We start from the raw sequence: 14,677 nt of genomic DNA, 5'->3' as shown, positions 1-14,677 counted from the left end.
TTATTTAAATAATGTACCTGTTCCGACTTTCATACAAATTCAACTTAAGAACAAACTTACCTATCCCTATCTTGTATGTAACCCGGATACTACCTGTATAGGAGAGTTTCTGTTATAAAATGGGATTTTAAAAGTATTGCACCTGATTCTGTGGCATTTGCTGAATGCATTTATAGGAGGGTCTAATAATATATTTATTTAAAACCTTATTCACATAAGTATTTAAACAATGCTGCATATGCCAAAGTTAGGTAGTAAAGATCCAGAAAAAAAAGTCTTACTGAATTATTACTAATTAATTGTAATAAACCCCCCTTTTTTTTTTAAAGGTAAACAAGACAGATCTCCGAAGGAAGGTTCGACGTCTGCTGGGGAAGTGTCACATAGGTCTAACGCACAGTCAACAGATTAATGAGCTGCTTGACCAAGTGACAGATCTGGTAAGACTGTCAGATTCAAATTTTTTGTTTAAAAAATAAAGGACTAGGGATATGTATGCTGCAAGTGTGGGCCCTGGTGCACATCATATGTAGAAACAATCTGTAATGTTCATATAAAGTCTTCATAGTCTGTCAATATAGGAAATAGTTTGAAAAGTGCTATGCGTACTGTGTAAAGGACTAGATTCTCTTAACTCCTTTTTGAATGTTTCTATTAGTGTGTAGAACAGTGTTTAACAATCACATTCTAACCATCTGTCAATTAAAACACAGAATGGCCGTGAACTGAGCGTTCGCCCCAGTGGTAGTCGTCACATTAAGAAGCAGACTTTTGTGGTGCATGCTGGGACTGATACAAGTGGAGACCTTTTTTTTATGGAGGTGAGTAAACCAATCATTTAGTTAATAGGCCTTCTTAAAGCACCATTTTTTTCAGTTTACTGAATTTTTCCGACACTGCTGCAGTTTATATAGCATATCCAATGAAATGATTAATTTGAGGGGTTGTTAGTCTTGTCATCTTCTGAGGTGTAGATGCTAGCATGGTAATTTTAATGGTGTTTATTTAACACAGTGGGAAACTAAAATATGTGCAAAAGTTTTGATCCTATTTAGAACTGGCTTCTGTATAACAGTCTAAACAAGTCCCAAATCCAGTTACCATGTGATGCACAATCCTCATAAAGTAATAAAAAACAACCTTTTTTTTTACCTTCCTTGGCTATAGCCAAATCCTCCATTATTTGTGTGTCACACGCTCCCCCTCCTAGATGCTGCTGCTCATAGTAGGAATGTTTTAGCTAAAGAGGAAGTGCTAATTTAAAAATAAATGGGCAGGACTAGGCGTGGCCAGGTGCTGATTTATAGGCTATAGACGTTTGAATCAACAGTGACAATTCTAATAGCTATTCCCCCTGCAACATTGTTTTTTTTTCCCATTTTATTGCATGCAGCTACATAGAATGGCAATATTTCCATGAATTCAAAGGAAGTGCTGCATTGTTGCTTTCCCATAACAGGAAGCTGTAATGTGTGGCTGCTCATAAGGCATTGTCAGTGTAGAGGAACAGATAGCAACCACTTGGCTTAGGGAATGAAGAATCATTTTCCACTATCACTTAGCAAAGCATTTTTTGTGCAATTAGTAAAGAATAGTCCTTAGAATTTCTCCTTGTGTCTTCTAGGTTTGCGATGACTGTATTGTATTACGTAGTAACATTGGAGCTGTGTATGAACGTTGGTGGTATGAAAAACTCATTAACATGACCTACTGCCCCAAAACAAAAGTCCTTTGTCTGTGGAGAAGAAATGGACAAGAGACTCAGCTGAACAAGTTTTTCACCAAAAAGGTGAGCCATGACACAGAGGAACTCATAGAGGGGTTCACTTACCCCTTTAAAAATAACAGGAATCATTCAATTTAAAATAAAAATTAGTACTGTGGTATGCCAAGGTAACAATAGGCCAGCAAATAAGTAAAACCTTTTTTTAGTGTAATCTTTAAATATCTCCACAGAAGCCTTTGTGTTCTCTGGAAGTCACATTTATCCTTTTTTGTACCATTCAGTGGTCTGCTTCTAAAGGGTGCTGAGGTATCCATATTAATCTGTGGAATGCCACAATGTATGGTGACAAATCTGAGCTGACTTCAAAAATTTTTTGTGCTCCCATAATCGTTGGTCTTCAATAAAAGATGTTTTGATGGATTTAAAGATATATGCAGAGTACTTGCATGGTCTGCTTTGCTAGGCAGCTATTAATTGAAGTATGTTTAAAGCTGACGAATTCACTTTGACATATAATGAGAAATCAAATGTTCCCAGCCACCATTGACCAGAGACCTTAGTGAGCCATTCAGGAACTAATAAAAATGCTGGGCTGGTGGTACCAGGAGGTGGCATCCAGCATTGTTACAAATTCATGCTGTGACCTCCATAGCTACTTGTACAGCCAGCAGTAGTTGTTTGTGGTATTTTGTATCACCCCTGTACAGTATTACATTCAGTTTTTATTAAATGTCTATTACTGCATCCTAGCCTGTTGGGTGCAAAATGCCTTTTTATCAAAAAGGGTAATATATTCCTAAACCTGTTCCAAATGGAACAACTGGGGTCAAAAATTTTATGAAAAATTTGACTAGTCTTGTTTTTTCCTAAATTTTTCTCTCACCTTTTCAGTGTCGGGAGCTGTATTACTGTGTGAAGGAGAGCATGGAGCGAGCAGCAGCACGGCAGCAAAGCATTAAACCAGGTGATCTCTTAATTCTCTGCCATAATGCAGTCTTAATTACAATCATCAGTTGCTTGTGAAGTATCAATAGGTTGTTTTATTCTTTGGAAGCTGGGATAAGTATTAAACGCTCAATTCACTATATCGTGAGGCATGTGTTGTTTGCCATATTGATCTTATTTTTAATCCTTTACTGTTTTTTAAGACTGTTGTCATTTTTGCCTTATTTTAGCCTCCACAACCAGGGTCTCATCAGAGGTTACTGGGGTTTCCATGAACTCTGGATGATTCAGCTATATGATGGTGTCAGGACCAGTTCCACTTGTCAGAGCCAGCAGCGTGACATCGATTGTCTTTTTAGCTCTCTATAAAGAGTGGCATTTAAACCACCTATATACCAGCAATTTTCCTTCTTACCACGACTATATTGGGCATTTTGTCATTGACCCCAATGAGTTTTGTTTTAGTTTGGTTTCAGTGTTTGTTGCACTGAGGTGAAAAGGCTGAGAAAGGCTCTCTTTTTGTCTAACTTGCTGGAGTCTAAGCTCTAACATTGTGGAGTAAATTTAGCTAAATTTTAAACATCTCAGTTTATAAACGGATTAAGGAACCGGTACTTGCAAATGTTTAGCGCTCTCACATAAAGCACAAATGATATCACACAGATGTCTCTTTTGATCACACTAAAACCTGAAGTTAGCAGTGTGATCATTGAAACCTCCAGCCTGTGTGAGATCAATATGTCTTAGCTGCTTTTGTGTCTTAGTGGTCAGTGGGAACCCAAAATTTCAATTAGGAATGAGAGCCACAAAGGAGGTGTCTTTAAGCTTATATCACATTACATCATGTAAGGAAACAATTATATACAGATTGCACAAGGAAAAGGGTAAAATATTGGTATCGTACCTGGTCATCACAGCACAGGTCATGTGAAAATATGGTTGATCTCAAGCCTCCTGTCAAATTTTCTTTGCAGGCCCAGAGCTTGGTGGTGAGTTCCCTGTTCAAGACATGAAGACTGGGGAAGGGGGTCTTCTTCAGGTGACCTTGGAAGGGATTAATCTGAAATTCATGCACAGTCAGGTATGAGGGGAGTGTGAATGTGGTAGGGAGTATGACTTAGGTGTGCAGTGTGTTAGTACATTGGGATGAGGGAGGACTCCAGCACTCTTTATGGTGATATGGAGGTGATGATGTAGCTGGTGTGTCCGTCCGAGTCCAGTAACATTATGTGCTTTGTGTTTCATGAGTTGTGTTTTATTCCCATAAACCCATTACATGTGTGTAAAGTGTTTTTTTGCAGTGTAGTCATGTCGGGGGCCAGGGTGGGCAACATGTAAGTGTTGGGGGGATACAAGTGTGCAAGTTGCAGTGTGCCGGGTACCCCTATATCTTAGCTCCCCTCTGTCTCTCAGTCTGTGTTTTCTCTGCTTGCTGTAGCTGTGTGACACATGTGCCGTTTCTCGCTGTCTCTGCTCCATGCTGCCCTCTGCCTGCCGGGGGTGGGTGGTGTCTGATGCTGTCTCTTTGTAACCCCTCCCTGGCTCGGGCTGACCTCTCCCAGTGCTGACCCTCCATACACAGCTCATCCACAGGTCACCCAGGGGCAGAATGTAATCCTCCAGGTCACCTTGGTGGCCTTCAAGTCATCACAAGGTCACCCAGGGCTCCACAGGTCATTTTAGGGATCATTTGGCTCTTCATCTCATAGTAGATCGATCCGGAGGAAAGGAGGGGACCGAAGGAAGATATCAGTGTTAGAGGTCTACAATACATCCACTGGCTTCAAAAAATTCAAGAAAAAATGAAACCTGAGCTTAAAAAAATAGGCGTACGCTGACACTGCAAGTCAACACAATAGTCATTGATTTTCCCCATCAATGCAGCCTGAGCAAGGCCTGCGCTCCGTGCTGGGTGAGGAGCAGGGATGGATTTGATAACGGGGCTGCTTTTTCCTGGCCTCCCCGTGTTGATGTCTTGGTCTGGGCTGTGTGTTGCTGGGGTTTTAGAAAGTGAGGGGAGGTGTGGTCTCACTGTGTCACTAACAGTCTCATTTCTCTCCCACGCTCACTCCTCCTGCAAGGAGCGGAAGGTACTCACTCTGCCGCCATCTTTGCTTCTCGCTGCTCTTTACCCTCCCGTTAGTTTTTGAGCTGTCTGTGCTATCCCCCCCCTTCCCCTCCGTCTGACCTCCAACACTTTTCTCCCCCCCGGCTTTAGTTATGGTTTACCTCCTGATATTTTGCTGTGTTAGGGTACGTCTTCCCATTACTCCAAAGCTGTTTTTTTCCCCCTTTTCACACATCAGTCTGTTTCAGAAATGTTGTGAACACCAGTGGAAATCCTGGATATGAAAAATTAACCAGTGCCTTCTGTCTCTCTCCCTTTCCCTCAAAATCTCTCTCCTGATTCCCTATCTTGTCTCCTCTTCCCTCCTTCATTATCTGTTTTGTCCATCCTTTCTCTCTCACGTTCACCCCTTTGTTTTGCCTCCGTTGCACCTTCATTCAACCCTCTTCCTTCTCTGTACCTTTTCCTCCCCATTTTTCTGTCCCCTCTCTCCTCCAGGTTTTCATACAGCTGAATCACATTAAAAAGTGTAACACTGTACGGGGCGTCTTTGTCTTGGAGGAATTTGGTAAATACCGTCATTGTGCTGCTGGGTCTGTATTGCCATGGCAGTAACTCAGAAAAGAGGGTTACCCCCAAGAGCTTTTGAGGAAAGGGAGATTTAGTAGTTTGCAGGGTGACATGCAAAGATTTGTAAGGGTATCTGAGTTACTGCTGTAAATTCTGCTCTATCTGCCTGTAGCAGCTCTGAAAACCTTCCTTCTCCAGATCAGGTAATATGCTACGTCAGCTAAGTGTCTTTAGTTACACAGAATAGGTAGACTTACAAAATTGGCTTTTTTTATCTTCAGATGACTTCACAACTACTACTGAGCTGTTTTACTATTATGCTGAAAGTTGACAGTTGACTTTTTCTTCAGTACCCATACACAGCTAAGGAAGATCCCTACATCTCAAGCCATATTTTAGGTCTCAATGGGCCACATATATTCCTTTTAAAAGCTGTATTGCAGAATCAATCCAATTTTTCAAAAATATTGCTTTATGTTTTAAAAAAAAATAATACAGTTGTCAAAAAGCACTTTGATTTTTCTCTTAAAGGGCAGCTTTTAAAACTAAAAATTTTACAAGCTTCTTTGAAGGTCAGTGTCACCCTTGCTTTAAGGTACAATTTACTAATTAGGAGCAGTAGATTCAGCTTAACTGCCCACATGCTTGTTCTGGGTCACGGACTTACTAATAGCTAAAAAAAAATCATCCACAATTTCTGCCATATTCTGTCCACAGAAGTTTCCTTGAATGGAAAAGCTACCTTTAGTAAATGGTTGTTCCTTGTATTTAATGCTAGGACAGGCCCTTGACCAGAATGGTTTTATAAATCAGGCCTAATAATGGATCTTTTTTAAATCAGATTTAAAATCATAAATAGGTAAGAAAAAAAGCAATATATTTTTATAAATGTTGCAGGAGAATAGATGGAAGCCCGTAGCTTAAAGTCATCTGAAGGAAGAAAATCCATTAATGAGTCCCCATTCAAAAATATTCTTACTTGGGACTGTTTCACACACACATGCACACACCATATGCAAGAGGGGTGCCATTATCCAGATATTAATTCAGGTATAGGTTAAAAAGATTGTGAGACCTGTGTTCTATATACACTTCACATAAAGGTTAGGTTTTAATATATATTTTTTTTCAAATGTAAAAATTTAGTGGTAGTGTTGCTTGGGATAAAAATTAGTCACAAACCTGAGAAATTCATGAGTTCATAATAACCAACTTCAGAGGTTCCTTAAGTTCGTACAAGTTGCAAAAACAACCTTTAGATCCAGATATATAGCTTGCAGAAGTCCTTAGGCAAAGATTGACATTTCTTGTCAAGCTTCCTGTAGGCTACTTATTGCAATAGACAGCCCCATTAACCATTAAGGCCGGTTCAGCAAGCATAGGGGGAGGATTACCCCAACCCATCATGCACAGGGTAGGTGAAACTTTGCATGTTATTTCAGTTGTCTGTATCTGTGAATCTACTGCTTATATATTTTTTTCAGTGTGTGCTCAGTTTAGATTTTGTTAGGTTTATGAGATGATCCCTTAAAATAAACAACTTCACGTGCAGCCTTTTTATTATAGCGGAGCAACCATTTATATTTTTTCCTTTACTATAAAAATTAAAGCAGTTCTGCTAAAAAGTCTTTATGGAAAGGCCAAATTGTTCTTTTCCACATGGGCTGTGAACTACTTTAGCAGCATCGGTTGCAAGTGCCCTTTTGCACCCATTTCTGCAGTGATCAAGGAGTGCCCTCTTCTGCGTACCCCATGCTCCAGCCCTGAGTAAAAATCCAGTTGCTTCAGACTACGCAAAATGTTCACACTGAAGCAATATATACATTCAGGGACCCTGGTTACCACACAGTATGATATTTGCATGATGCAGTATCTCGATTCCACAGCTCAAAAGACACCGCAGAAACAAAAAAAACGTACAGTGCTTGTAGATGACCAAACTTTTAGGTGGAATTGTAGCCTATACAATTTGCTTTCAAACTCCAAATTACCAGGACTACCACACTGATGTATTAGAATACTTGCACAGAAACCTGTTAGGTATTGGTGTCCTACCTCATTTCTCTCCCTCACCCAACCTCCATTGCCAAAACACATATGGTTTTTCTTTGTAGGTAAATACCAGAGTCAGAGCATACATATAGCACAAGCAAACAAGTGAGTTCTAATAGGCAAGCTGAACATCCACAACTCTCAAGAATCAACATTAAGGAGAGGCTACCTTTTTAGTGTGAGGGATAGCATAAAACCTATTCCCCACAGCAAATGGAATTCTTACTGCTTAAGTGACCAAAAACAATGGGCCTAATTTAATAAAAGTCTCCAAGACTGGAGAGAATACACTTTCATCAGTAAATCTGGGTGATCCAGCAAACCTCAAATGGATTTCCTAAAAGTCATTTGCTATTTGTTACCTGATCCATTACTGGTTTGCTGGATCAACCAGCTTCATTGCTGAAAGTGTATCCAGCCTAGGAAAGATTTAATACATCTCGCCCCATGTGTACTGGGGTGCAGTGTACTGCCTGTTCACCTATCAAGCAGGGAGGCTGTAAATATCCGTGGTTACTCCCTGCAAATGAGACCTAGATGAGCAAGACTTGCTTATTGATTGCATTTGCAGATCCTGTTTAATATCACTTTTTAATATGTACGACCATCTTTTATTAAACATATGGGACAAGAAAGGATATCAACCTATCTTCCAGGCAGGGGGTCAGTTGACAACCCACTAGGCACTGTATACCTATAAAGGTTGGGGCAAAAGTGACCGGTTCTCTTCAACTAGTTAAAAAGTGGAGGTTTTGAACTATTTAAAAGATGAAGTTAGTTAGGTCTATAGGTTAACTAGATGATCCCTACTTTTAATAGTAAAGACTCCTTATGCTTTCAAGACACATAGCACTTTTATGTGGCATTGAATATATCACCTAAAAGTATTCATGCTGACAATGCTGAGGTGTGTGCCCCAAGGTTATACTAAAAACATCTTCAATCAGAAGTTTACCTACAATGTGTTTTGATAAAGTCTGTATTGTCTGTACATTTTGCATTGTGTGTGATTGTTGACTGACCCCCTGTCTGTCTATCCAACAACTTCTGTGCCTCCCCCTGCATCTGTATCTTGCTTTTGCTGTAGCAGCGACTGATCTGATGACTTCTGTTAAAGTTAACCTGTACTCTTTTTATAACCAGTTATAAGTTATTCCTAATGGTTAATGTCACTGAATTTTCAATTGTACCTTTATTAGGCAAAAATAGTCTTTGTGCCCCTCTGGGATCTGGTTTCTTTTTGATCCTGAACCTGATTTCACCTGTTGCTATGGCTATTGACTGGTAAGGGCTGTTTCATCAGACAGTGAAATAGCAGTAAGCAGGGCTTAGGCTACGTACACATGCCAGATGATTCTCATCCGATAATCCCCTCAGGGCTGATATCGGACAAGAATCTGGCATGTGTACAGTGCTGGTCGCCTGAATGACAGCCCTGGCGGATCCACGGACGATGAATGATCGTAATTTAAGTGAAGGGGAGAGAGGATAACTGAGTGCCGCTCCGTCATTCTTCCTCTTCTCTCTCCATAGAGCAGAATGGTGCTGTATGTACATCGCTCATTCATGCATTGTGCAGTTGTTTGTCATTGAAAAGGATTGCGAAAGATCCTTTCCAATGACATTTATTGCACATGTGTATGTAGCCTTAGGCCTAAAGTCACAGAAAGTCAGTAACAAAGTCAGAAGAACGGAAGAGGTTTTCCTGGCAGACAAGGTAAAAAGCAGGCACCTTAGTAAGGTGGCTTCCATTAGGCTGCCCATACACAGGCCAGTTTCCCTGTTTGAATAGTCCAGACTGTGTTACTGAATCAACCATAAAAAGACATTAAAAATGTATAATAATTGCTGTTGTGTGGTAGATTGATCGATTGACTTGTATCAATCATCAATTATAAATCAATTTAATAACTGAGCTGACAAAACCCAACTTGTGTATTGCTGCTATTACTGCCCTTAGGCAATATATCAATTTTAAAGTATATGTAAAGCTAAAATCTATTTTGAATATAGGAGAAAAATGAAACCCTATCAGGTTTGTTATTACTGTCCTTATCCCCACTGTGAGCTTTAACGTGTTTTCTGTTTGTGCTTTTGACCAAAAAGTCATAGGTAATCCAATTTTAAAAGTGTGTGTAAATACACCTGAAGTTGTAAAACAGAGTACAGGTTGACTAATAATGTTTGGTTCTGGAACCTAGAATTCTAACAGACTAACACCATAGTCTTTTTAGTCTAGATTGCTTTAGTTGGTGCTCAGCTGTGGATCTCAGGACCTCCTGTATCTTTTCCATATAAATATATATTGAGTCTTAAGTATCAATCCACCAACTTATATGATAAAATAGCCGTTAATAAATTCTTAAGTTTTTAGCTTCCCATGGGTTTTTTTTAATGACTTTGACAATGATGGGGATGAAGAGGTTTGCATAGGTTTCCACTCTTTCTGCACTCTGTCTGCAAAGGAGTCTGATATTTTATATCTATCATGCTATGGAGAAAGAGTGGGAATAACCCAAGTTTGATGGGAACACAAAGAACTATAGTGGGAGATTTCTCCTCTGGAGTTGCCAGTAACCAGAAGTTCCAGGTTGCTTATGAAATCAACCACTGTCAGTAACAGAAATATCAATTTGGGTGGTCGTTTAACGACATTATGTAATATTAGGGAATCATATAGGGTTGGGAACACCTTTAGGTCCAGCATTGAGCTCTACTGCTGCAGGAAGTTATATGGTTGTCTTATTTTTGTTGACCTAATGAAAAAGTGCAGTAACACATAACATTAGCCTCCATACTTTGCTCATCTTTATTGTTTTTCACACTACAGTTAAAATGACCCATTGATTAGGGCATTTAAATTGAACCCATAAACGCCAACTTGTGAGTTGACATAATGTCCAGCTTATTGATTCACTAAGAACCAGTAATAGTACTTCAACATTCCTGGTCCTTCTAATTGCTATGTATCCTTTGCCAGCAATTCTCAACCAGGGTTCCTCCAAAGGTTGCTATGGGTTGCTTAGTGGATTTAACACATGACTGAAAAGTTATTCCAAGGTCTCTTTTGGGTTAAAAAAAAAAAAAAAAAAAAAAAAAAAAAGGCTTCTATAAGCCGAATAATGATTCAAGCCTTATCACGGCAGCTTCTTCTGTATACCAAATATGGGTTATTTTTATTTTAAATATTTAAAGGTTAGTCCTCTATAAAATCATATTGCTGATTTGATTATGTTTGAGGATTGAATCACCCATTAGCTGCTTATATCTTTAAAGAACTCCATTGGTGAAATCTCTGAGCTCCAGGTTCTACCCAGTCAATATTATGATGGGCTCTCATTTTTTCTCATTAGATCTGATATTTTATTCAGGTAGAAAGAGGCTCTCTCTGCTAGGACAGGGCCTTGAAATCAGAAATGGAAAATGTTGCTAGAGCCCTTCACAAGGACTTAACAACATTATTCTTGGTAACTATTGTAAACCAACTCGCCAGCTAGCTACCTGACATTTGCACAAGCTTTTGTAGGCTCTTCTCTTCGAAACATAACCACTACTGCTTAATTATTTCTACTGACCTTGCTTCCCTGGGTGTCATTGTGCTACTTGATTTACTGCTAACATTGTGACCCTGTGGTCCTAACTCCCCTGTATCATTCTGTCTGTGACCATTCGTCCCCCTGGGTGTTCTCTGTAGGCCCTTGGCTGGGTGTTCTCTCTCCCTTTGGTCTTGTGTCTTCTCTCTGTGTTTTTGAACTCTCTGTTTTGTTTCTTGGATCCGGTTCTAGTTCCTGAAACTAAAGAAGTGGTGAGCCACCGGTACAAGACGCCTATGGTAAGTAGCTATAACGTTGGTATCTGACTGCTGGAATAATTGTATGAATAGTAAACTGAATGAGTACATGGAGTACTGGGGATCTATCGAGTGATTGATTTGTGACATGTGACAGCATGTGGTATGGAATCTCTGATATCCTCTATATGATATTTGGAGTGTTCTATCAATGCATACAACTGTAATACACTTCTCAGTGGCTCCACAGAGCTTTAGATTTCTCTTTAATCTCCAAAAAGGTGAACTATGATTAAAGTATATATATTCATATGTGATATAGGCTTTACATACCAGTTAGACTATTCTCTCTGGACCTCCCGATCCTCCCAGGTAAACTATTTAATAGGAACTACAATTAATAGGGTGACATCAATTTTGCTTTTGTAAACAAAATTACTACAGGATTGTCACCCTTGCTGCTGTAGCTGCTTAGGGAACTTGATATTTTAAGATATTTAACATGTCATTCTGCAATGAAAATGTCCGCTGATCAAATCAGTAAACATTGGACAGTGGATTTCACCCTTTTCTACTCTTAAACAAAATAGGAACAGATTGGAAAGGAGTTAAAATAAGGATGTAGGTTGCCTCTCCTTATTGCTGGGCATTTCTGCAGATCTTTTGACATCAGTACTTTAAGCAGTTACCTGAAGCAAATATGGAGATGAGAAATTCTGACTTTCCTGGCTGGGTAATAGTTCTGCATCAAAAGAAAATATTGGCTGTGTTGATATTGCAGATATTTGAAGAGTAAGGAGCTCCTGGGGGCTGATGAATTTCTGTCTCCATATCCCAGTAGATCAACATTTTGACCAGTTCTTCAAGGTTAGAAGCAGGCAGCAAAATCCTGTGTTCAGCTAGTGTGTGTAGTAAATAAGAAAAATCCAGGGTTGGTTTCCGTTCCAATTTTAGGAAGTCAATAGACAGTTTGTGAGCTTTGTTTTAAACATATACCTCATCAGAGACCAAATTACTTCATATTTTAGGAATCAGTGCTCCCAAAATTGGTATATTTTCAGTGGGTGAAGCCAAACAAGTTAAGTTACATATTTCTCCTGGTCAGAACCCCCAGGTATCCCCAGGCTTTCTTTACCTGCTGCAGATATTTTAAACAAGTGTTTCTTGCTACGGTATTCTCATTTCACATGTTCTTTACACCTGGAAAAATGCATCAGGAACAAAATAGACGCTGTAGGCAGGGGTAGAGCTGAGAAATTTTATTGGTAGATTGTAATTATTAAAAAACAACTCTTAAGTCAATAGACATGACAAGGTAATGGTTTTGTTTTGGTATTGTCCATTCTCCATCAGTTAGAAAAACTGATAAGGACATAAGCAACAATAAAAACCTGACAGGGATCTATGCTTTCCCCAATCTGTCAAAAACTGGGTATGAACAATACTTTTAAAGTTTGACCAACCTATTAGGACAAGGCCACATCCCTTAGTACTTGAACTGAAACACAAATCCTGAGGAATTACCTCTGCAAATGGGAATTTTAAAGCCAGTGAGTATAGATTGCACAAATATAAATCAAAACCATACCTTTATTTAACATCATTAATCATTTTCATGTGTAAAATGAACAGTAGAATTACTTCAGCTACCCCATATGGTGGGTCCATTATGGGAAAATGACACTGGTAATGTCAGCTTGGGTTACCAATTACAGCAAGTGGGTAAATGAAGCCTTGGAATAGATTTATGGGCATGCTTGAAAATAGCTCCATCCTAAGTGCTTCTTCACCCAGCTGAAGTAAGTGGTGACAGCTATTATGTAGTCTAACTAGGTGTCATCACTGCGCCGTAAGACACAACAGATCTCTTTTTAGATTGTGGACGTCAGGTTAAATGAAACGGTTGCTAGTCAATATGAAAGCTCCGGCCCTTTATAAAGAGGTTGGTGCTATCGTCAATTTATTGCTGCTGCTACCTAGTGGGGTGTCCTGCCTTAATCTTGCCTGTCAGTCTGAAATAAAAATGTGCTCTCTTTTTCTTTCATCTCTTGCCAGGCCCACGAGATCTGCTACTCTGTTTTGTGTCTCTTCTCCTACGTGGCTGCCGTCCGAGGGAAAGAAGCGGAAATGAAGAGCAAACCCCCCCGGCCTGTGTCCAGCTGACCCCCCTCACCCCAAAAAACCAACCTGTGACCACACACTGAATATGCGCTATGCCCTTTCCCTGATTGCTGGCTCCGCTGACAGCTATTCCATTGGCGTTCTTCTGTAACATTCCTCCTGTATGCGGAGGCCGCACAGGTTTTCCCTGTAGTGACTTCACTTTGTGTGGTGACTGCATTTTACAGATCCCCTCGGCTTTAGTGTTGTGTGTTTGTGTGTTTCTGGCCTCTGTGTAGTTAAAACAAAACAGCTCTTCCAAGACAATGGCATTGTTGCACCCATTCACGGCCTGCGTTTTCTTGTGTGTAACAGTCGCCGGCCGTTAGTACAGGGCCGCTCCGGATTTGTGAGCTGCAAAAGCTTGCATTCTATTACCCACTCTGAGTGCTGTGTTTGATGTTCAAGCAGAGTATGGCTTCAGAGTTCTCCCCATGGGCTAGGACAGAAATACACTACAAAAAGCCATTGTGGGATTCTAGCAAAAAAAAACAAAATACAAAAAAATGGTTAACACATTACCCAGGCAGGTGTGGAACCTCATGGTACAGAGTGTAAATATTAAGATATTTAATGCCCCATACCAGCCATTTCCCAACACTGCATGGAGAGCACGATGTAAATATCCCAGTCTTTCTTATTTATAGAATTCTGTACAGATTCTGAATGTGCAATAAACTGGCATTCAAATGCTGCTTGGACTTTGACTTATTTTTATGTTGTGTAGTGTTATTTTAGTTGTGGCCACAAGGGGGCAGTATATATTAACCAATAAATAAAAGACACCAAGACACCAACAAGATGCAATGAAACTTTTTATTCTAGCAGAGCTTCTTCATGGTTTTGTTTGTAGTGATGGCCAAAGGTGAATGGAGCTTGGGACTGGGGCAGGTTTTAGGGTAGGGAAAACATTCATGACCAAACTGACAGAATGGCAGGGGTGCAGGGAGCTGGATGATGATGATGATGAACCCTTGCCCAACCCAGTTATTGGCCAAAGATTTGCTCTAAATGGGGTGGGAGGTAAGCTACAATTACAATAAGCACCCTGGTACAATATTAAAAGGCAGCGACCCTGACAAAATTTAGATTTGACGTCATATGAGACGCAAACACTACTTTCAGCTCCTCTTTGTACACTAACACAAGCCATATGGGTAAGAAATGATTAAGTACAACAGAAATACAGTTTGTAACTAATCCTACCGTGATAATCAACACGGCATCAATATGCATTTAGGATTTGAGGGTGGGAGGTGAACAGAAACATGTTTACAAAATATATGGGGTCATTTCATGACTTATGACAAGAATTATGAAGGAAGCTGTAAAGTGCATAATTGTTTTGTCGTATATATACTTCATG

General features: G+C 39.8%; 1 protein-coding gene across 42 annotated transcripts in view; it reads left to right on the top strand.

Moving 5' to 3' along the window:
* Positions 1-14,005, top strand: part of MADD (MAP kinase activating death domain) — an 84,737-nt gene extending 70,732 nt beyond the window's left edge. For 29 of the 42 annotated variants that reach the window (XM_072421982.1, XM_072421980.1, XM_072421979.1 and 26 more), the window contains 8 exons: positions 330-440; positions 714-821; positions 1,625-1,789; positions 2,618-2,690; positions 3,646-3,752; positions 5,238-5,307; positions 11,147-11,193; positions 13,207-14,005. In XM_072421982.1, coding sequence (XP_072278083.1) covers positions 330-440; positions 714-821; positions 1,625-1,789; positions 2,618-2,690; positions 3,646-3,752; positions 5,238-5,307; positions 11,147-11,193; positions 13,207-13,314 — 789 coding nt within the window. In that variant the 3' untranslated portion in view covers positions 13,315-14,005. The remainder of the gene's footprint in view (positions 1-329; positions 441-713; positions 822-1,624; positions 1,790-2,617; positions 2,691-3,645; positions 3,753-5,237; positions 5,308-11,146; positions 11,194-13,206) is intronic. The other 13 variants (XM_072421989.1, XM_072421986.1, XM_072421988.1 and 10 more) reach the window with 1 other exon arrangement.
* Positions 14,006-14,677: the final 672 nt, after the last annotated feature.

This window comes from Pyxicephalus adspersus, chromosome 9 (assembly GCF_032062135.1).
Source record: "Pyxicephalus adspersus chromosome 9, UCB_Pads_2.0, whole genome shotgun sequence".
Taxonomy (NCBI): Eukaryota; Metazoa; Chordata; class Amphibia; order Anura; family Pyxicephalidae; genus Pyxicephalus; species Pyxicephalus adspersus.
The sequence above is the reverse complement of the archived record's forward strand: the minus strand, read 5'-3'. Positions and strand labels throughout refer to the sequence as shown.